Source organism: Mustelus asterias, chromosome 19, assembly GCF_964213995.1.
Source record: "Mustelus asterias chromosome 19, sMusAst1.hap1.1, whole genome shotgun sequence".
In the NCBI taxonomy this organism is placed as follows: Eukaryota; Metazoa; Chordata; class Chondrichthyes; order Carcharhiniformes; family Triakidae; genus Mustelus; species Mustelus asterias.
In genome coordinates this window covers 55,704,617-55,728,874 of record NC_135819.1, presented here as the reverse complement: position 1 = coordinate 55,728,874, position 24,258 = coordinate 55,704,617, and the positions used below count along the sequence as shown (strand labels likewise).

General features: G+C 43.9%; 1 protein-coding gene across 2 annotated transcripts in view; it reads right to left on the bottom strand.

Moving 5' to 3' along the window:
- The window catches only part of LOC144507961 (voltage-dependent calcium channel subunit alpha-2/delta-1), a 669,448-nt gene that overhangs the window by 433,045 nt on the left and 212,145 nt on the right, over window positions 1-24,258 (bottom strand). For both annotated transcript variants that reach the window (XM_078235568.1, XM_078235569.1), the window contains exon 4: window positions 23,808-23,867. In XM_078235568.1, coding sequence (XP_078091694.1) covers window positions 23,808-23,867 — 60 coding nt within the window. The remainder of the gene's footprint in view (window positions 1-23,807; window positions 23,868-24,258) is intronic.

Below are 24,258 nucleotides of genomic sequence, written 5' to 3'. Positions count from 1 at the left end.
GCAAAAGGTTACCGGTTGTGCCAGCACACTGAGACAGTGAGTGATGATTAATTAGAACTCGGAAAGATGAGGCTTAGCTAACTGTCCCATGCAAGCTAAATAGCTACAATAATTAATTGTGCAAATAAGACTTCCGAATCTATTAAAAATGACCAGTACAAATTGCAAACTGATCATGTAAAACTGCAAATTAATCAGGTTCAAAGAGTACAGGTTCAGTGAAAATTACTAACAAACCATCTGCTGAAATTACCATAGTTAACCAACCATCACATAGCAGTCAAACCTTAAATTAAATGTAATTGTGTAAAGCTGTTAGGTGAATGAAGACAAATAATCCATACAGATTCCTGTTTCTCTTTATTCTTCAGAATCACTGAATACTGAGTGGTCCCTAGGAACCTGAGAAATGCAAATGTTACTCCTTTTCATCAAGGCCCAGCGGGAGACAACAGAACAGTGAATGTGACATCCACATTGTGGGCAAAGTTAGAAGGAATGTTAGTAAAGATCATTGAGCATCTGGATAGACATAAAATCCAATGCCGATATGGGCTCATCAATCTAATTTATGGAGCATTCTGTGAATATGTGCAAAAGGAGCTCGACAGACGCAAGGCCGTGAATGTGCTGTACATGGGTTTGATAAGGCATTTGATAGAATTCCTCCAGAAAGGTCAGTACTAAAAATTAAGCAAGCAGGAAGGTTTTTTATTGTTCCTTTGTGGGACTTGGGCATTGTTGGCTGGCCAGCATTTATTGCCCATCCTTCGTTGCCTTTGTTCAGAGGGCAGTTGAGAGTCAACCACACTGCTGTGGCTCTGAAGTAGCATATAGACCAGACCAGGTAAGGATGGCAGATTTGCTTCCCTCAAGGATATCAGTGAACCAGATGGGTTTTTCTGACAATCAACAATGAGAGAAATCTTTGTATCCTCACTGGCTACAGGGGAGGTCCCAGAGGATTGGAGAATAGCCAATGTTGTTCCTTTGCTTAAAAAGGGTAGCAAGAATAATCCAGATAATCACAGGCTGGTGAGCCTGACGTCAGTGGTAGGGAAATTATTGGAGACGATTCTTCAAGACAGGATTTACTCCCATTTGGAAATAACAGGACGTATTAGCATTAGCGAGAGGCAACATGGTTTTGTGAAGGGGAGATTGTGCCTCACAAACTTGATCGAGTTTTTCAAGTGACGAAGATGATTAATGAGGGTAGGGCAGTGGATATTTTCTACATGGACCTCAATAAGGCCTTTGACAAAGTCCCTCATGGCAAACTGGTGCAGGAGGTGAAATCGCACGGGGTCAGAGGTGAGCTGGCAAGGTGGATACAGAACTGGCTCGATCACAGAAGACAGAGGGAGCAGTGGAAGGGTGTGTTTCTGAATGGAGGGCTGTGACAAATGGCGTTCCTCAGGGATCAGTGCTGGGACCGTTGCTGTTTGTAATATGTATAAATGATTTGGAGGAAAATATAACTGGTTTAATAAGTAAGCTTGCGGACGACACAAAGGTCGGTGGATTTGCGGATAGAAATGAGGACCATCAGAGGATATAGCAGGATATAGATCAGTTGGAGACTTGGATGGAGAGACGGCAGATAGAGTTTAATCCGGACAAATGTGAGGTGATGCATTTTGGAAGGTCTAATTCAGATAGGAAATATACAGTAAATGGTAGAACCCTTAAGCATATTGATAGGCAGAGGGATCTGGGTATACAGGTACACAGATCACTGAAAGTGGCAATGCAGGTGGAGAAGGTAGTCAAGAAGGCATACGGCATGCTTGCCTTCATTTGCCGGGGCATTGAGTTTAAAAATTGGCAAGTCATGTTGCAGTTTTATAGAACCTTAGTTAGGCCACACTACCAGAAGGATGTGGAGGCTTTGGAGAGGATAGCGAATGTGGTCCTGTTGTTTAAGAAGGGTAGCAGGGATAACCCGGAAAATTATAGGCCAGTGAGCTTGACGTCCTTGGGAGGGAAGTTGTTGGAGAGGATTCTTAGAGACAGGATGTATGTGCAATTAGAACGGAACAATCTCATTAGTGACAGACAGCATGGTTTTGTAAGAGGGAGGTCGTGCCTTTCAAATTTGGTGGAGGTTTTTGAGGAAGTGACAAAAACGGTTGACGAAGGAAGGGCCGTGGATGTCGTCTATATGGAGTCAGTAAGGCATTTGGCAAAGTCCCACATGGCAGGCTGGTTAAGAAGGTTAAGGCTCATGGGATACAAGGAGAAGTGGCTAGATGGGTGGAGAACTGGCTTGGCCATAGAAGACAGGTGGGAAGCGGTCGAAGGGTCTTTTTCCGGCTGGAGGTCTGTGACCAGTGGTGTTCCGCAGGGCTCTGTACTGGGACCTCTGCTATTTGTGATATATATAAATGATTTGGAAGAAGGTGTAACTGGTGTTATCAGCAAGTTTGCGGATGACACGAAGATGCCTGGACTTGTGGGTAATGATGAGCATTGTCGGGCAATACAGCAGGATATAGATAGGCTGGAAAATTGGGCGGAGAGGTGGCAGATGGAATTTAATCCGGATAAATGCGAAGTGATGCATTTTGGAAGAAATAATGTAGGGAGGAGTTATACAATAAATGCGAATTGATGCATTTTGGTAGAACTAACGTAGGGGGGAGCTATACGATAAATGGCAGAACCATAAAGGGTGTAGATACACAGAGGGACCTGGGTGTGCAAGTCCACAGATCCTTGAAGGTGACGTCACAGATGGAGAAGGTAGTGAATAAGGCATATGGCATGCTTGCCTTTATAGGACGGGGCATAGAGTATAAAAGTTGGGGTCTGATGTTGCAGTTGTATAGAACCTTGGTTCGGCCGCATTTGGAATACTGCGCCCAGTTCTGGTCGCCACACTACCAGAAGGACGTGGAGGCTTTAGAGAGAGTGCAGAGGAGGTTTACCAGGATGTTGCCTGGTATGGAAGGGCTTAGTTATGAGGAGAGATTGGGTAAACTGGGGTTGTTCTCCCTGGAAAGACGGAGAATGAGGGGAGATCCAGTAGAGGTGTACAAGATTATGAAAGGGATAGATAGGGTGAACGGTGGGAAGCTTTTTCCCAGATCAGAAGTGACGATCACGAGGGGTCACGGGCTCAAGGTGAGAGGGGTGAAGTATAACTCGGATATTAGAGGGATGTTTTTTTACACAGAGGGTGGTGGGGGCCTGGAATGCGCTGCCCAGTAGGGTGGTGGAGGCAGACACGTTGACATCATTTAAGACTTACCTGGATAGTCACATGAGCAGCCTGGGAATGGAGGGATACAAACGATTGGTCTAGTTGGACCAAGGAGCGGCACAGGCTTGGAGGGCCGAAGGGCCTGTTTCCTGTGCTGTACTGTTCTTTGTTCTTTGTTGTTCTTTGGTACAGAGAAGATTTACCAGGATATTGCCTGGTATGGAGAGCAATAGCTATGAGGAGAGGTTGGAGAAACGTGGTTTATTCTCACTGGAACGACGGAGATTGAGGGGCGACCTGATGGAAGTCTACAAGATTATGAGGGGCATGGACTGATTGGATAGTCAGAAGCTTTTTCCCAGGGTGGAAGAGTCAATTACTAAAGGGCATAGGTTTAAGGTGTGGGGGGCCAGGTTTAAAGGAGATGTACGAGGCATGCTTTTTACAGAGGGTGGTGACTGCCTGGAACTTGCTGCCGGGGGAGGTAGTGGAAGCAGATACGATAGTGAGTTTTAAGGGGCGGCTGGGCAAATAAATGAATAGGATGGGAATAGAGGGATATGGTCCCCGGAAGGGTCGGGGGTTTTAGTTCAGTCAGGCAGCATGGTCAGTGCAGGCTTGGAGAGCCAAAGGGCCTGTTCCTGTGCTGTGATTTTCTTTGTTCTTTGTAATGATTTCATGGTCATCGGTAGATTCTTAATTCCAGATATTTTTATTGAATTCAAATTCTACCATCTGCTCCAGCAGGACTCGAAGCCGGGTCCCCAGAACATAAGCTGAGTTTCTGGATTAATAGTCTAACAATAATATCAGCAGGCCATCAACCCCAACCCCCTCCCCTGAAATATTTTAAAATGAATGTGTAACTCGTTGAGTGCTAGGGACTGTCATCAGTTTGAGAGGATATTATCATTTGGGCCGCACTGGGGGTTTGTTCTGCAATCTACTTAGTTTACTATCTTCATAAATACATCTTCGCAAATAGGAAGCACAAGCACAAAGGTTTAATATGTAGATCAGACAAGGCTGATGGAACCGGTCGGCTCCAAAGCGGAACAGGATAAAGCTACAGGAGGATTAGAACATATTTCAGAATTAAGCAGGTGACAGGTGAAATTCTGCAGAGAGAAATAAATGCAAAGTGCTTCACACCAGGACACAAGATCCCAGAAAGGGACTGTTATTCAAATGGGAAGAAAATGACACGTGGAAAATGAGAGAGATCTGGGAGTCCTCAACAACAATAAATTGTATGCATTGCAAAAAACGTTCAGTGGCGGGAAGTGAAGCAAATAGAAAGTTGGGATGCATTCATAGGTCAAAATTGAGAGGAAATTGTGTCACTTTTTATAAATCATTGGTGTGACTGCACTTGCTGGGTTGCCATGATGTGGAGATGCCGGCTTTGGACTGGGGTAAGCACAGTAAGAAGTCTCACAACACCAGGTTAAAGTCCAACAGGTTTATTTGGTAGCACAAGCCACAAGCTTTCGGAGCGCTGCTCCTTCATCAGGTTGATGTGGCGGGGGTTTTAGTTCAGTCAGGCAGCATGGTCAGTGCAGGCTTGGAGAGCCAAAGGGCCTGTTCCTGTGCTGTGATTTTCTTTGTTCTTTGTAATGATTTCATGGTCATCGGTAGATTCTTAATTCCAGATATTTTTATTGAATTCAAATTCTACCATCTGCTCCAGCAGGACTCGAAGCCGGGTCCCCAGAACATAAGCTGAGTTTCTGGATTAATAGTCTAACAATAATATCCTGGTGTTGTGAGACTTCTTACTGTGCTTGCTGGTTGCCACAGTGAAGAAAGGGTACTGCAGTTTTCTAGAAAACACACGAGAGGAAACCCAGCAGGATGGAGGGGTAGAAGGATTGAACTAATCCAAGCAATTGTGTAACTTGGACAGATTCTCATTGGAAAAGGGAAGGTTAGATAGATTGCCTTCAGTAAATAACTTCTGGAGATGAGTACATGGGGAGGCAATGGCCAAGTGAAACTATCACTAGACTATTAATCCAGAAACTCCGCTAATGTTCTGGGGACCTGGGTTCGAATCCCGCCACCGCAGATGGTGGAATTTGAATTCAATAAAAAAATCTGGAACTAAGAATATACTGATGACCATGAAACCATTTTCGATTGTTGGAAAAAGCCACCTGGTTCACTAATGCCGTCCTTAAGTGGCCTGGCCTACATGTGACTCCAGTGACACAACAATGTGGTTGACTCTCAGCTGTCCTCCAAGGGGCAATTAGGGATGGGCAATAAATGCTGGCCCAGCCAGCGATGCCCATGTCACACAAATGAATAAAAAATATATATACTTGTGAGGAACTATGGATCGACGCTTCCCAAAGCTATCCACCACAATGGAGTTTTCCCCACCAAGATAGCAGAGGCAAACAGTATTTTTTCATGTAGTGAGCCCTATGTCCTGACATTCTTAATTTGTGGGGACAGGGAAGTCACTGGTGAGGCATGTTGGATCACTGTAGGATAAGATAAGATCGGAATCGAGGTGGCTGCACAGCCAGGATGCTGATAAGCTGCAAGTGTTTACAAGAATTGAATAGATGACTTTTGTTCTCCCATGACAGCAGAGCGACAGTGCGAATCCCTTCACACATTTCACCACAAGCAAATTTCCCTCAAGATAATGGTCATTGTCCATATAAATGCTGATCCTGTAAAGCTTCTGGTAAACACTGCATGCTTGATGACAAGGAACTTACCATATAGAATTGAACAGTTTAATCAAAATTGTGCTTTTTTAAAAAAAATGTCTGCCCCCCCCCCCCCCAAAAAAAACATTATTTTCTATTCATTTTTGGGACATGGGCGTCACTGGCTGGCCAGCATCCCTAGTTGCCCGAGGGCAGTTGAGAGTCAACCATATTGCTGTGGCTCTGGAGTCACATGAAGGCCAGACCACGTAAGGATGGCAGATTTCATTCCCTAAAGGACATAAGTGAACCAGATGGGTTTTTCAACAATCAACAATGGTTTCATGGTCATCAGTAGATTCGTAATTGTAGATTTCTTTTATTGTATTCAAATCACACCATCTGCCGTGATGGGATTCGAACCCGCATCCTCTGAACCTTAGCTAATATTCTGGAATAATAGTCTCGTGATAATACCACTTGGCCATCACCTCCCCTAATGTGTTCATGGTCATGTAAGAGTGATCAGGTCCTCAGTTTCTTCAGAAGTTACGCCGTAACATTCTCCAGCAACTTTCAGGTTATAAATGTGAACATCAAGATCGTGTTTGAATACAAAGTACCATCCTGGATAATAGTAATGACCCCAAATGACCTCTCTGAGCCCCACAAATTAAAATCCATAGGTCAACAAGTATCGCTGTTTTAAAAAAAGGAATTCAGTGATTCAATCAACTACAATTCATTACGGACACTGAGCCTTTAACCACTGATTAAATTAAATTTAGTATTCATTGTCAGTGTACACCGCAGAGTTTTATTGAAGATAATGAGGGGGGACAGGTTTATATGGAGGTAAGATCATTTCTACATGGCTTTACTAAGGCTGCATTTTGAAACTAAACATAAATCAGCCTTTCAATATGTGCCCTTTTTAATGTCATGGTCTAGTCAGGACTTTTTTTTGCTTATAGCTGCAATAATGATGCATAATTTTTAAAATTGCTCATAGATAAGTTAAGCAAACTGTTTTCTTTGAGTTGATTCAGCGCTGCGATTGGAAACATGGATGAGGCGGAACCCCTTTCAACCCAGCACTCCCCTGTGCATAACAGCCGATCACAATAGGAAGCCCTGGGTAAGCTCCACCCGGCATAGTGTCAGTGGAATGGGTGAGCAGGAGGTAATCAGCTGAAATGTATGGCCTGTCAGATAAGCACAAGGCGACGCAGAGAAAACACTAGGAGGCTTTATTTTCTTTAAAAAGTATTCTTTTGTTGAAGTATTTCAAATCTAAAATAACCACAAATGTTTACTAAATGTCTCTGTTCAGGATGATGTGGTCGATTATCATATTGTGGTGACTAGTACAAGTAATGTCATTCGGAGAAAGTACATTTGGATTTGGAAGAGCAACTACAGGGAACCATCACGGTTCAGCTCCAGAGAATGAAAATAGCCTCTGGTAATTAAAGTATCACTTCTACTTGATGTAGTAGAAATAACAGATGCTGATGCTACCTCAGAAAATAGGTCTTCACGTCAGCTGGAGCTATTAGCTAATACCAATTGATAGTGCAGGGTGACATATACAAGCATTATTTGATCCTGGAAAATAGGACTTCAATTTCAGCTCTAATACTTTAACTTCTTTCCATTACTTGCTTTCCCCAGAATGAAAAAAGCTGCGGCCAAGTAACAGATGGAACAAAATATTGGAATGGACAGTTGTGCTCTTGGAATAATCTTCATTCTGAGCCTTCTGAGCAGGGATTGACTGAGTTTGTGGGCCATTTGGCAATGGGGAAAGGAAGTCACTAAATAGAGGCGAGTGGGACCAGAACAAAACATTAACCAATCTTGATTTTTATCACAGCTCTGATGTGTCAAAGCAGGTCCATGAAAATTAATTCAAGAAATGTCAGAAATTCTGTTCATAGAACATGTGCAAGGCTGCATGCGTGCAAGACAGGCAGAGGAGAGATAAATAGGAGAATTTGCTTACATTCATATCTGCAAGTTTAATATGCACAAAAAGCATACTGACATTCTATGCTTTATCACAGAGCTAACAGAAATGAATAATATGTATAAATTTCCATGTCCCCACCCTCAGCTCAATTGCAAAAGCTATGAGGTATTTGAAGAGAATAAACCTTAGAAGTGTAGTGGCATTGGAAGCAGTTGAGAGGAGATTCACTAGATTGATTCCAGAGATGAGGGGTTTGTCATATGGAGAGAGATTGAACAGTTTAGGCCTTCACTCTCTGGAATTTAGAAGAATGAGGGGAGATCAAATGAGGTATACAAGATGATAAAAGGTATGGATAAAGTAGACGTGGAGCGGATGCTTCCTCTTGTGAGGTATTCTAGGATGAGAGGTCCTAGTCTAAGGATAAGGGATAGCAAATTTAAAACAGAGTTGAGGAGAAACTACTTCTTCCAAAGGGTTGTGAATCTGTGCAATTCGCTACCCCAAAGTGCGGTGAAAGCTGGGACAGTGAGTAAATTTGAGGAGTTAGACAGATTTTTAATTGGTAATGGGTTGAAGGGTTATGGGGAGAAGGCAAGAAAATGGGAATGAGGAGCACATCAGCCATGATCGAATGGCGGAGCAGACTCAATGGGCCGAATGGCCTAATTCTGCTCCTATATTTTATGAACTTATGAAGAGTGGAACAAACTGCCCCAAGAAAATATCTACCACACCAGACGCAACAATCTGAATTTCACTTGTAAGCAATGAATGGTCAGGGAGATTGTGAATGAGGTGTGCCATCTTCACCAATCTGTCTGAAAGTCCATTAAACTGGTCCACACAATAGTGATATTGTAAAGATCTTCTTCTCTTTGTCTTAAATTTTCCTTTTACTGGTTTGAACCTCTAGTTCTACTTCAATAAAAGTAATTTTCAAGTTTAAATTCAATAGTGCAAAATATCCAAAGTCTTTACAGTCAAATTCCTTTCTGTGCTGGAAAGCCCAAGCTTCCACAATATTTCCTCATAGCTCCGACATGCGATACCAGGGAGCAGCCTCCTGAGTCCAGTCTGCACCATCTCCAGTGCTTCATTGACTTATCTGAATGACCAAATGGCCAGAATACCCAAAGTGTGGTCTGACCTGAGCATTGCCCAGTTTGATTGTGACTTTCTCGGAGTTGCCCTCCACTATTCAGATAATACAGTTCAAATATCCTAATGCCTTTAATGGATTGCTGCTCGGCACTGGTTGGATAGGTTAACGATAGAATCTATGAAGAACTTCATCTTTAGCTATTTCAGCACCGTTCCTGGAATGCATCTGTGGCCTATTTTTCCTCCATATGCACAGTGCTTGTCAAGCAGAAATGTTACGTGCCACTATTTTGTGTACTTACATATGTTATAAAATTCATTCTGTAATTTAGCTGCCACACCAAGTCTCCATGCTCCTTCTAGCTCTGAACCATCTGTTATATTAGTTCCAAACATAAACCAGGAACACCGTAGTCCCGACACCCATTGCTGGAATAGCCCAATTACTACTTGCTCTCACCTCAACATAACTGTGCTGACAAACTTCTGACTAATAGTTTATATCTGTATATTATAATTTGTATTTTCCCATCTTTATGTATGTGATTGAAGTGAGTTGTTTGTTTGTTTTCTTCATTTTTTTAAATATTAGAAATATATTTGCCCATTTTTAATCTACTGGCACATTCCCAGCATCCAGTAACCCACTTGCAGTGATTGTGTTGCCTCATGAATCCTCTCTATTATTTATCCTAAACTTCATGTTTGGTTTTGACCCCGCTTTACCCTGCCTATTGTGCTCAAAGCAAATACTCTACCCAGTTTGTGGAGAATATGTTGCAGATGTCTTGCCCCATGAATACTTGAAGGGAGAGCATCCAGCAAGCTAAACGTAGCACAGTTGCTTGAAGGAAAAGAGTGGACGCCTTGTTGGAGGAATGGGCTCAAAGGTTAAACAATGGGAACAACCATTGTATATAACCATAGAGGGGGCATGAGGAAGAACTTTTTTACGCAAAGGGTGGTGGATGTTGGGAATTCGCTGCCCGAATTGGTAGTGGAGGCAAAGATCCTAAACTCTTTTAAAAAGTATCTGTGTCTGCATCTTAAGTGCTGTAAGCTACTGGGCTATGGGCCGGGTGCAGGAAGGTGGGATTAGAAAGGTCACTTGGGTGTCCTTGGGCTGGCATGGACAAGATGAGCCCAATGGTTTCCTTCTGTGCTGTAACTTTTCTATGGTTCTATATGGATGAATATATGATGACATCAACAAGTTCCATCCCACCATCAGACTCACCATGGACTACTCTCCGGAATCGGTTGCATTCTTGGTCACACGCATCTCCATTAAGGACGGTCACCTCAGCACCTCACTGTACCGCAAGCCCACGGATAACCTCACGATGCTCCACTTCTCCAGCTTCCACCCTAAACACGTTAAAGAAGCCATCCCCTACGGACAAGCCCTCCGTATACACAGGATTTGCTCGGATGAGGAGGATCGCAACAGACACCTCCAGACGCTGAAAGATGCCCTCATAAGAACAGGATATGGCGCTTGACTCATCGATCGACAGTTCCGACACGCCACAGCGAAGAACCGCACCGACCTCCTCAGAAGACAAACACGGGACACGGTGGACAGAGTACCTTTCGTCGTCCAGTACTTCCCCAGAGCGGAGAAGCTACAGCATCTCCTCCGGAGCCTTCAACATGTCATTGATGAAGACAAACATCTCGCCAAGGCCATCCCCACACCCCCACTTCTTGCCTTCAAACAACCACACAACCTCAAACAGACCATTGTCCGCAGCAAACTACCCAGCCTTCAGGAGAACAGTGACCACGACACCACACAACCCTGCCACAGCAACCTCTGCAAGACGTGCCGGATCATTGACACGGATGCCATCATCTCACGTGAGAACACCATCTACCAGGTACACGGTACCTACTTTTGCAACTCGGCCAACGTTGTCTACCTGATACGCTGCAGGAAAGGATGTCCCGAGGCATGGTACATTGGGAAAACCATGCAGATGCTATGACAAAGGATGAATGAACACCGCTCGACAATCACCAGGCAAGACTGTTCTCTTCCTGTAGAGGAGCACTTCAGCAGTCACGGGCATTCAGCCTCTGATCTTCAGATAAGCGTTCTCCAAGGCGGCCTTCACGACACACGACAGCGCAGAGTCGCTGAGCAGAAACTGATAGCCAAGTTCCGCACACATGAGGACGGTCTAAACTGGGATCTTGGGTTCATATCACACTATCAGTAACCCCCACAGCTTGCCTCCTGGACTTGCAGAATCTCACTGGCTGTCCTGTCTGGAGACAATACACATCTCTTTAACCTGTGCTTAATGCTCCCTCCACTCACATTGTCTGTATCTTTAAGACCTGGTTGGCTGTAGAGATTCGCATTCTAATCAGTATTCTGTAACTTGATTTTGCGTCTCTGTATGCCCTGTTTGAGAGCAGATATCCACTCCATCTGATGAAGGAGCAGCGCTCCGAAAGCTAATGGCATTTGCTACCAAATAAACCTGTTGGACTTTAACCTGGTGTTGTTAAAACTCTTACTGTGTTTACCCCAGTCCAACGCCGGCATCTCCACATCATGACTATATGGATGGATCAGGGGCCTGAGTTGATATTGAGCTTGCAACAGATGCTTGTGCCAAGGGAAGGCTTACAATCTGACGCTGTGAAAGGTAAGCAAAGTTATCTTGTAATGCTAGGCCTGAGGCCTCATGAAGGTTCAAATGAGAAGCAGTAACAAGGCATGAAAGATAAAAATGTGTTAGTCACCAACAAACAACTATGCAAGGGTGATCAGTTTTTGCTGTGCTGTTCATGCTATACTATAACTTGATACCATAACAGTGGGTACAAATAAAGCTAATGCAACAAAAGTTTTACCTGCTAATTATTAGATAGCATTTGAAAATTAAAAGTGCATGGTATCGAAACAAATGTGGCTGATAGAGATAGCTCACAGACAGTACATAAAGAATATGGTTAAATGGATTTTTTTCCAAGTAGTCAGGATGTCAGTAATGCTTTGCTCCACGGATCTGCGTCTTCTTCCATTTAATTGTAGGATTTGGATACAGGCGCAAGAGGAATTTAAGGTATTGAAGCTCACTAGTACTAAGTTAGAGGCCATGATGTACTGTGAGCAAGGCCATAACAGATTGGAAAAGCCCAGACAGGTTAGTGGAATTAAAAGTTTCACATGCAGTTCAATACAACGAAGTAGGAAGGAAAAACAGTGAAAGTAAATATATTTACAGAGATCTGGAGTGCATATAAATAAAGGTTTAAAAGGTGGGACTATGAAAAAGAAAGGACCATGAGCAGGGAAGCAAGATTCTCCTGAGCATTGGTAAACCCTCACAGCAGCTGCTAAATTTAAATCAAACTACTAATTAGACTGTGGAAGCCTGGTTAAATATGCTAATGTAGTGTGCCATCTCCCCAGGATGGGGCACTTGCATGGCACATTACCCTCTGGAAAAGAAATGGCACTAAGTGTGTGTGCAGCATCTTGGGTCAACTCCGTCATGTTTTAGGGCTTAGCATCCAGCAATCTCTTCTAAATACCGCGGATGGGTTAAAACCAAGGCCAGAGACACTTGTCGCTTAGAAGGAAAGTAAATGAGTATAAATGAAGCATGTTGAAGGATACGAGACAAAGGCAAGGGAGTGCATTAGAATAGGCAGATCTAATTGATGAGCTAGGACGGGCTCAGTGAAGCTATTAATAGAATATTTTGTTTAGTTGTGGGTGCCTTACTTTAGCAAGCATGTCAGGCCACGTAGAGAGAGCAGAAAATATTCATTCTGATAGCAGAGTTGAAAGACTTGGTATTGAGGAAAGAAAAAAAGAAACAGATTCTTTTCAATGGAGTAAGGGGATATCCGATGGAAGTGTTGAAAAAAGGATGGGTTTTGATTAGGCAGATTGAGAAAAGATTATTTCCACTGATTGATTGAGTCGATAATTAGGAGCCATATGTTGTAGGCGTTAATGAAAGAAAGCTGAGAGGTCAAAGTGATTTACTTAAAGGTAGACATTTGTTAGAACATGCAATCGTTCACCAGAAACAATGGTGGAAACAGAAGGGATGCACGCTGCTTTCAGAGGCTGAGCCCACAGCTACATGTTCAATTAAATCTTCCCTATGCCTACCATTGCTGGAGGCAATCTCCTGAAATGTCTCCTTAAGATCATGGAATCCATTCCAAGTGGTTGCTTGTCAGCATTGTTAAACATTGGCTTTGATGGTCTCTTGTAGAGATGTTGGATATCCCAAGGAAATGAATATAGATTCAGGAAAGGATACTCGTAAGCAATGTAACAGTAATGAAGAAAATAATGGCACTAATAATTGATGGCAAATCCCCGAGTCACTATCCCAGGGTTTTTAATAAGTATTGAGAACATTGCCGACGCTCTAACTAGAATTTCCCAATACTTTCTCGATTCAGAAACTGTTCCTTTAGATTCCAAAACTGTACATGTCACTTTGTTATTTAAGAGCAGTGAGAGAGAGAAAAACAAAGGGATAATAAGCCAACTCGCCTCGGACTGCAGCTTATATGGGCTAACAAAAGGCAGCTGATGAAATCCCTAATGTCAGCTACGACTCTCACCAACTTTTACAGATGCACCATAGAAAGCATTCTTTCTGGTTGTACCACAGCTTGGTATGGCTCTTGCTCTGCCCAAGACCGCAAGGAACTACAAAAGGTCGTGAATGTAGCCCAATCCATCACGCAAACCAGCCTCCCATCCATTGTCTCTGTCTACACTTCCCGCCGCCTCGGCAAAGCATCCAGCATAATTAAAGACTCCACGCACCCCGGACATTCTCTCTTCCACCTTCTTCCTTTGGGAAAAAAATACAAAAGTCTGAGGTCACGTACCAACCGACTCAAGAACAGCTTCTTCACTGTTGCTGTCAGACTTTTGAATGGAATTACCTTGCATTAAATTGATCTTTCTCTACACCCTAGCTATGACTGTAACACTCTATCGGCACTCTCTCCTTTCCTTCCCTATGAATGATATGCTTTGCCTGTATTGCGCACAAGAAACAATACTTTTCACTGTTTACTAATATATGTGACAATAATAAATCAAATCAAATCATTAGACTTCCTCATAAGTCCAAAGGTACTAGAAGGTGTACATACAAAGATCATTTAGATCATAGAATCGTAGAAGCCCTACAGTGCAGAAGGAGGCCACATAGCCCATCAAGTCTGCAAGGACCACAATCCCACCCAGGCCCTATCCCCATAACCCCACTTATCCACTCTGCTAGTCCCCCTGACACAAAGGGACAATTTACTATGGCCAATCAACCTAACCCGCACATTTTTGGAATGTGGCAGGAAATCGAGGCACCCAGGGGAAACCCACCCAGACACAGGGAGAACATGCAAACTCTACACAGACAGTCACCCGAGGCCTGATTTGAACGCAGGTCCCTGGCGCTGTGAGGCAGCAGTGCTAAGCACTGTGCCACCGTGCTGCCCAGTCTGGACAGGGACCGAAAATAATCAACAAAGCTAATTGAACGCTGGTGTTTATATCAAGAACACAAGGGGATAGACGTTATGCTGCAGTTATACAAAGTTAGCTGATTAGAACACACCTGGAGTGCTCGGAGCAGTTCCGTCACCACGCCCTAGAAAGGATATGGTCACCTTGGAGGGAATAGTGTAGCTTTACCTAGATTCCAAGGACTAAATTACAAGGACAATTTTCACTTCTTGGCTCGTTGACTAAGATCAAGGGTTGGATCAAGCCCAAAATGGGATGCATTGCCTTATCTTGTCAACTTGGATCTGATGAGCATGATCTTATCGGTCGTTCACGCCCTGCTGCAGCGAGGACAGAGAATTTGGTGCTCAGCCAAATCTCCATTTACTGCAGCGGGACCAGAAAACATTGCCGGCATGAACGACTGGAAAATTCTGCCCGATGTGTCTCTCTGTATGTGGGGAATGTGAATTAGGTTCAATTCTAATTTGATTTTTGGAGCAAGCAAAGAGATGGATTTGCACTAGTCCACTCTGAACATTGGCTTTGTAACTTCTAAGAATAGAGTACAAACATTGTTAAAAATATTTCACAGACTAGGATTGAATACCTGGAATTCAGAAGGTTAAAGGATGATTTGATCAAAGTTTTCACATTATGGGGAACTGATAAGTAGATATCGAGAAAGCAGTTCTGCTGGTTGGGCAGTCCAGAATCACCAGAGCATTATGTTAAAAATGAGTGACAGGCCCCTCAGAATGAAATTGGAAATGCGTCCCTCACATGAAGGGTGGTGGAAATTTAAAACTCACTTCTGTAAACGGCAATTGATGCTAGGTCAATTGTTAACTTTATATCCAAGGTATAAACTTTACCAAATTTTACCAAAATTATTAAAGCAATTGGGGGCAAAGACGGGTTCAAGCAGTTACGTCACAAATTATCCAGGCTCGCACTTCATGGTGAAACAGGCTCAACGGACAGGATGACCTACCCATGTACGTATGTAGATGATTGCCGGATTCAGACTGCAACCTCTGAACTGATAAATATCAGTTTCATTTGAAAATCAAAATTGTGATGTTTCAGTATCTATTCCCATTAGTTTTCACCCATATCTTAGACTTAGGTCGGAATGTTACGGCCCTTCATGCCGGCAGGGTTTTCCAATCCCGCTGCAGTGAACGGAGAATTGGCCGGGCACCATATTCTCCGACTTTGCTGCAACGGGAGAGTGGGGTGAACAGCCAGTAAGGTCGTGTCCTTTGTCCCTCTTGTAACAAAACCCCCTTGTCTTCCTTACCTCTCAGCTTGCTATTCTGATACACTCTTGGCTGGTCTTCCAACCTCCATAAATTACAGCTCACACAAAATTCTGCTGCCTGTATCTGATCCCACACCAAGTCCCATTCACCTATTACTCCGAGGGGCTAACAAATCTACATTTGCTCCCAGTATCCCAGCACCTCCAGTTTCAAATTCTCATTCTGATGTTGAAATCACTATAGCAACACTCCTCCCTATCTCAATAGCCACCTTCAGCCAGCAGGAATCCTGGAATCCTCCAACTCCAACCTCTTTTTGCCCCAGCATCTCAGCCTTAAGCTCCAAAACTGCCTTCCTGAACCTTTCTAATTCACCCATCTCCTCGGTGGCCCTCCGTAAATCTCACTCTACAAAGCGTTCAATCAGTCCTCCAGATATCCCTTTCTTTGGGCCAATGTCAGTTTTTGTCTGATTAGATGTCATTGCGATGCCTGGTAATTTGGTCCTTCTCTGGGGTGACACGGTGGGAAGTCTCACAACACCAGGTGGCGCAGTGGTTAGTGCTGCTTCACAGCGCCAGGGACTCGGATTCGATTCGCAGCTTGGGTCACTGTCTGTGCGGAGCTTGCACGTTCTCCCCGTGTCTGTGTGGGTTTCCTCCGGGTACTCCAGTCTCCTCCCACAGTCCGAAAGACGTGCTGGTTAGGTGCGTTGGCCATGCTAAATTCCCTCTGCGTATCCGAACGGAGTGTGACAACTAGGTAATTTTCACAGTAACTTCATTTCAGTGTTAACTAGCAGGGTAAAAATGTGGGGTGAGGGGTTAGGACCTGGGTGGGATTGTCGTCGGTGCAGGCTCAATTGGCCAAATGGCCTCCTTCTGCACTGTAGGGATTCTATGATTCTATTAACGTAAGCCCATTTGTGAAACTAATAAATGAACTTAAACTTATCTATTAAAGGCTGTACAGAAACACAAAATGCTGTATTTAAAATACCAGGGAACAGAAGTGGAGCAGAAAACAAACAAGTATGAAGACAGCTGAGATCACAGACAGCGGAAGTAACTTTCTGGAAGGGACAAGCCAGGGATCTATTAAAGCGAGATTGAACGCTACACTTTCAAGCACAACCTGTGAGTTGCTTTAACACGGTGCACCAACGTTAAATTAAACAAAATAAGCAAAATGTAACTTCCGATGACTCGATTTTCTCTGTGCGCCCCAGCAATGACAGATATGTCTCCAAGAGGGATTATAACCTTGCTGCATTTTCACTGTTACCAACATCTCAGCAATTCTGCAAAACTTGTGATATTGAACGGATAGCAAGTACCAGGAAACAGAATGCAGGGATCTTTTGTTTTTAATAAAAGTCATTATTTTATACCCATGCCGGTGAAAGTCTCTTACACAGAGAGACTGATAAAGTCCAAGATTTTTCCCTGCAAGCCCCGGGGGAAATGCTTTGCAACCATGAAGGAATCTCACTGAACCACTGCGTGCACAGACACAAGATCTCAAGGGATCTGTGAGTAAGTCATCTTTCAACATTTGCCTTCGGTATATATTTTTAAAAAATCAATAGGAATATATATATATTTCATAGCACACAGTGAGAGACTGTGCAGTGTCCAGATTACATAAAAAGGGGCATTGTCAATCTTTTGGGAGATTTTAAGTCATGAAGATAGTGCCGGGGTGGGATTGTGGCCGGTGCAGACTTGATGGGCTGAATGGCCTCCATCTGCACTGTAGGATTCTATGATTCTAAATAGATTGTGTGTTCCTTCAAGCACCAAGCAGCCAACATCATTTTTTAAGAATCATAGAATCCCTGCAGTGCAGAAGGAGGCCATTTGGTCCATCAAGTCTGCACCAACAATTTCACCCAGGCCCTATCCCTGTCACCCCACATATTTACCCCGCTAACCTTCTAACCTATGCATCCCAGGACACTAAGGGGCAATTTAGCATGGCCAATCAACCTAACCCGCATATCTTTGGACTGTGTGAGGAGCACCTGGAGGAAACCTACGCAGACATGGGGAGAATGTGCAGACTCCACGCAGACAGTCACCCAAGCAGGGAATTGAACCCAGGTCCCTGGAGCTATGAGGCAGCAGTGCTAACCACTGTGCCACCATGCCGCCCCAGCTGGGATATTGGGTGGCAGGAGGACTTAGAGTGCAGCAGACACCTGCTTCCACACAAACTTTAAAGCCTATGCGATACAGCTCTGTGGGGCAGAGTGAGATTTTGAACATACCATTTTGTTTTCCGCAATAATGCAACGGGCAACAAATTAATTTGCACGTGATGGGCAGAATTCTCTGGCCGTGCATGCCCCAAGATCAGAAGTTGCCACCCGAGCTTCACAGACCTTTGAATGGTCCCGCCAAATTTTCTGTCTAGCTCGCTACGATTCACGCAGCAGAACATTTCAGCCAAAGTTATCTCTTCAGTTCTTCCCTTTCCTGTGTAATCCTAAGCCAATCTGGGAATGCAATGATCAACGTTTTGTCATTATTGCCAGTCGCTAGGCATCAATTTGCTCGAGTTATTTTTGTTGGATTTACCTCAAAATAAATGGACAAGAAGCCACAGGGCAATTATGGATGGGCAATCAATGCTGGCCTAGCCAACAATGCCCATGTCTCATGAATGGATTTTTAAAAATCTTCCAGTGCCAACAGTGGTGAATATTGAGGTATCTTCAGAATGCATCAGAAGCTCTGATGTCGCATTAACGCTGTAATTGCCTGAGAAGTTTAATCTTCCCAGGATACTACAGGAACATTTCTTACACTGATCTCAGGTGTTGGTGACTTGGGCTAGATACGTGCTACTTACCGGCATACTCTGGAACTATTACACTGTTTAATCAGTTACTCACCCCTGCCCCCCTCCCCTACGCATTACACCCAACATCCCCCAACCACGCAACCCCCCCCACTGACCCAGCCGCCAACCAACTCTACCCAACATGACGGACCATCTCCAACCCTCCCGACATAACTGCTGACCCCCACAGGCCCCACCACTGATCTGGCTGCCCACACTCTACCCATTCACCTTCTACTCATTTACTAACTCCTCTGCCTGATCACTCACCCGACACCCTCATTTCTGCTCATCCACGCATCCACCCACTAAACCACCTGACCACTCACTCGTCACTCAACCACTGAAAACGTTTGAGATCTTTGAACACTTAACTATGATCGCTGGTGCCATAAAAAGGCAGTGTGTCTATCCCCTGCACCACTGCTTCAGCCTACCCACTGTTGAAACTCTCTTCCAGGTCCTTGTTACCTTTAGGCTTTACTATCCTAATGTGTGGGCAGCACGCTGGCACAGTGGTTAGCACTGCTGCCTCACAGGGACACTGGTTCAATTCTGGCCTTGGGTCACTGACTGTGCAGAATCTGCATGTTCTCCCCATGTCTGCGTGGGCTTCCTCCAGGTGCTCCGGTTTCCTCCCATAGTCCAAAAATGTGCAGGTTAGGTGGATTGGCCATGCTAAATTGTCCCTTAGTGTCAGGGGGATTAGCTAGATAAAAATGTGAGGTTATGGGGATAGGGCCTGGATGGGAGTGTTGTTGGTGCAGGCTCGATGGGCCGAAGGCCTTCTTCTGCACTGTAGGGATTCTATGATTCCTCTGGCCATTCCCTACTCCAACCTCGCTGTCAACCCTCCCTCCCCCCCCCGCCCACCCCAACCCAAGCCATGCTCACCCATCCCCTTCCCCTCTGTGCTCACTGTCCTCTACAGGTTCCTAGATTCTGCCTTTCCACATTTAAAGTTCTCCGTTTTGTGTTGAAATTGCTTTGTGGCCTCACTCCTCCTCACTTTGTGAACGTTTCCAGTCCAACAACTGTGCTCCTCCAACTTTGATCTCTTTGCAACTTATGATATCAATGCTGAAAAGGTTCACAGTGTTAAGGTACCAGATCAGAAAGCCCAAAGTATGTTATGAAGCCCAACTAGACTCCAACAGTTCTCCAATGTTGGCCTTAGTGTGAGGATAAGCATTTCCCTCCAGGTGTGATTCTATTGACACACTCGGAAACTTTTATCAAATCAAACTTCATTTAACAATACAGTTTAACAACAAATGAACTGGCTTAACTTTTACCAATTGAACAACACTTAAACATGACAAGATACAGTTTTTAACTGCTAACCTATTTCTATTCATTCCAATTCAAGCACAATTGCTCTTATAGACTTAAACTCCTCTTCAAAATGAGTTAAGAACACACTCGTGTTTGTACTTGGGCTGCCAGTCCAGGAGCCTCCAGAACACCTCTGGAGAGAGACAGAGAGTGACCTATTTCTCCTGGCAAGTCCCAAACAGTAGCCTCCAGGGTGAGACCTCCTTCTTCTTTCAGAATCTGGCAGTAACTGTCTCCTTTTCCTTTAAGCACATGACTCTATCAACTAATCAAAACTCTACTCTGAAACCTTAAGGGAAAAACCAAATGAACAAAAGTGCATTAACTCAGATTAAAACAAACACACCCCGAGCTAAAATTGATCATTAGCCTGCATTCTCAGCATGTGAACTGCCTGTTTTGCAGACAAACCGGCACCTTGGAAAACAAGCTGAATTCCAGACATAACCCTCAAAGAAACAGGATATAAAAATACATTTCTTAAAAGCACAGTATCATCACAACGTCCTTCTTGCAAACGCCAGTGAACCCGAGATGAAGTCCGCCCAGTGGCCTTGAGTTCTCCGTGCATTAGATCCTTTGGAATGTGCCCACCTCCCATTCAACATCAATGAACAATTCACCAGCAGCATCTATGTTTCAGACAAGTTATTAGACCTGATACCAATAGTCAGGCAATAACAAAGAGAATGTAGAATTATAAAGATGGTGACTTCAGGCTTAGGGTTTGTGTATTATTGTGAGGAGAACAACCCAAATAATGAATTGGGATTGATAACATCTTCACAGGTGATCTACTTATGACCAATTGTCATGCTGCAAACTTCACTTATTGGACATAGAATTTTTTTAAAATATCATCTCGTGGTATGATATTATCAAGTATAAGAATATCAGAAGTTAAGACAACAAGGAGGAAATCAGATTTAAGGAGTAACTCATCCTGTCCTGTAGAACCTGCTGTACAACTTCTACCAAACAGTTTCATCGCTCTAATAAATAGGACCTGGAAGCCAATTAGAAACATAGAAGATAGGAGCAGGGGAGACCATTTGGCCCTTCGACCCTGCTCCACCATTCATCACGATCATGGCTGATCATCCAACCCAATAGCCTATAGGAACATAGAAGATAAGAGCAGGAGGAAATGTCAAGCCGCCTCTAACAACAGGCCTCACTTGACCTTTAATTGGTTTAGCAGACAATCGCCACTTGCGGATGGATAGCCCTGTACCAACCCCCCACCCTCCCAACTCCAATCCCTCCCTCTGGGAAAGTGGCCTGACGGGTGAGATGGAGCCAGGGATCCAGCTGGCTGGCCACTGGCCAGAAATGTCGCCTTTGGGCCCAAAGGTTCAAACTCAGGATGGAAAACTAATCTCAACTTTGTCTTTGGGCATCGACCCATGAAACGGCTTTCGCTGAAGATAGAAAAGCACTTATCAGCGGCCCCATGATGGTTATGAGATCTTTCCCAAGTTTATTTATTAGTGTCATGAGTAGGCTTACATTAACACTGCAATTAAGTTACTGTGAAAATCCCCAGTCACCAAACTCTGGCGCCTGTTCAGGTACACAGAGGGAGAACTTAGCATAGCCAATGCACCCAACCAGCTTTTCATTTTTAATGTCGCACATATCTTCCAGTGAGGAAAAGATATTTATTGTAGGGACACTCTGCCCATGTTAGTTTTTAAGATTATCTTTTTTTAATGAGCAGGTAATATTTTCTTGCTGGCAACCTGACTTAGCAACAACAACAAAAACATCAATGCAATAGACACAGGAACAGAACTGAAACACGGACAAAAGCACCAGGATTTTGGTCGCTACATTCTAATTAATGATCCGAGCAATAAGAACAAACGGCATTATATTCATCGGGCAACTTCACATTTCATGCCTGAATGGCACCCATTGATTGTGCAGAGTTAGGCACCTCACACAGACTGGCTTGTCACAGGTGTCTGCACAAGTGTGGCAGATGAAATATGAGAAAAATAATTTCACACCAAGTCAATCAGGTTCAAAGATCGGGCACTGCCAGAATTCCATCCCAGAGCTACGAGATGAGGCAGAACCCCGGCGGGTCACTGGAAAATGCAACTATTACTAACAACAATGAGGGAGTGTCCAGCTCCTTAAGATAGTTTCACTTCCGTCATCCTAATGGATTTCTACCTTGGTAATTTATATGAGGAACCGCTATTAATGGATAATCCATTGAACGTTAAAATGAGTGGAGACGCAGAGCTAAATAAGACGCTGGCATTTATTTTCAATGGATCGATACTGCACAAAACAAACTGACTATTTAGCAGCGGTCAATTATCTTATCTCTCAATAAAGTTTATGATTTTGGGACTGTCATAAGTCTCCTGTTCTGGCCATTACCATGCACCATGTCTGTGCAAGGCAGTGACTTCACGTTTTAAAATCAAAATGAGAAACACTATACCCTTGCATCCTACATCAGGATAGAACAACTGATTCTATGGGAGTGAGTTCAAGGTTCCAATGCTCTTTGAATCACTAACAATATTAGTTTTGAAATCAATCCATTATCCTCTGTGCAGCAGATGCTGTGCACTCTTTTCACAGTATTGTATGTCTATTTGAAATTCCATCTGCATTCATATCCACTGATATTAATTGCACAATATATCAGAGGAAGGCTCATGCACTTGCATCCTTAGTAAGCTGCAATTCCCCACAGTGAGTTCTTGGTCTAAAGCCAGTCAGTCCATCACATCAAGGTTTAAATTGGCTGCCAGGCATTTGCTATGTAGGAAGGGAGAACGGGAGCAATAAAACAAAACAAGCAGACAAGATACTCGAGGTTGCTATGTCTATTGACTAGCCTGAGACAAGAGCACACAGCACACCCGAGAATCTTCAAGGTGTTCCCGGGACCCCCCAAAGATTCTGCAGAGAGTAAGCCTGACTTCCAGAATTTTGCCACGATTATGGAGAGGAAATTAAGGTGGAAGGGCTAGCAACAATCTGGATGCCTAGTCCAGGCGCAGACACACTCCTGCCCATATTAACCCCATAGGCCTCCTGCCCATATTAAGAACCCTTGGAAAACCCTAGGCAGCATTATAGCGCAGAGACCTGTTCAAATGGGATTCTGCCCACTTTTGACCAGTTAGCTCAGTTGGTTAGAGTGCGGTCCTAAAAACACCAAGGTTGCGGGTTCAATCCCTGTACTGGTCAGATGCAATTACCTGTGCTTATACTTTTCTGGCTCCTGTTATTTCTATAGCTCTTGGGGCTAAAGGAATCAAGGGATATGGAGGGAAAGCAGGGCCAGGATGTTGCTTTTGATGATTAGCCAGGATCAAAATGAATGGCGGGGCAGGTTCGAAGGGCCGAATGGCCTCCACCTGCTTCTATTTTCTATATTTCTATGTTTTTCTTCCCCTAGACCCAATGAACAGGAAAATCTGCCTGAGTATCTACAGAAAAGAAGCAGAAAAGGTGGAGGGGGTGGGATGGGATGGGGTGGAGTTGGGGATTGGATTTAAATAAATTCAAAGCATCTGAACAAAACAGAAATACCGATCAATTGGTTTCAGATGTACAGAACTGACTGACAGATTGTTTTTGAAAAGAGATCCTACATTTAATAATTAACTGCGCTTGGATCGATCAATACAGGGGCCGTAACAACAAAGTCTTAGTTAATACTGAAAAGTAGGTCATTGATGCATTGATGGATGACAGACAACTGGTCACAGCTCAACGGCTTTGAACCGTTCTCAAAACAAAGTACAAAGAGACAGGCATTGATTTTCAATCACCATGCATTGTGCACATCAATTGTGGGTCCCAGCTACAAGTGTTGGGAAGCCCAAGGCAGAATGGCCCCTGGAGGGTCACGAGGGCACAGTGTGGAGCAAAAGGAGACTTGAGGCCTTACCCCAAATTCTTCTTTCCAAACATGTCTTTCCTGAAAATCTTCGGCAGCTGCCGCAAGTCTCTGCAAGAAGACACAAAAGACATCTTGTTAACTTTGAAGTCAGCAAATACATTTCAATCTTTTCCCAGCCACTGGTCTGAGATATCGTTTGGCAATTTCTAAAAAAAAGTGCACTGGAATTACCTCGGTTTCTTTAGCAGTTATGACAAATTATTTGTTGCAAAGTAAAACCCTTCACAGCAAGTTGCAACACTGTTGGAGGTTTGACATATTTGGTAGGGTCATTTGGGCCACAATTCTTTGCTTTCGTCCATACCGCCACAGCGAGAACGGAGAATTTAGCGCTCAGCCAAAGTTCCATTCACTGCAGCGGGACCGGAGAATCCCAGCCCTGGGCGAAGTTGGAGAATTCTGTCCTTGATGTTGTTTCTGCAGGAAGCAGTAAATGCAT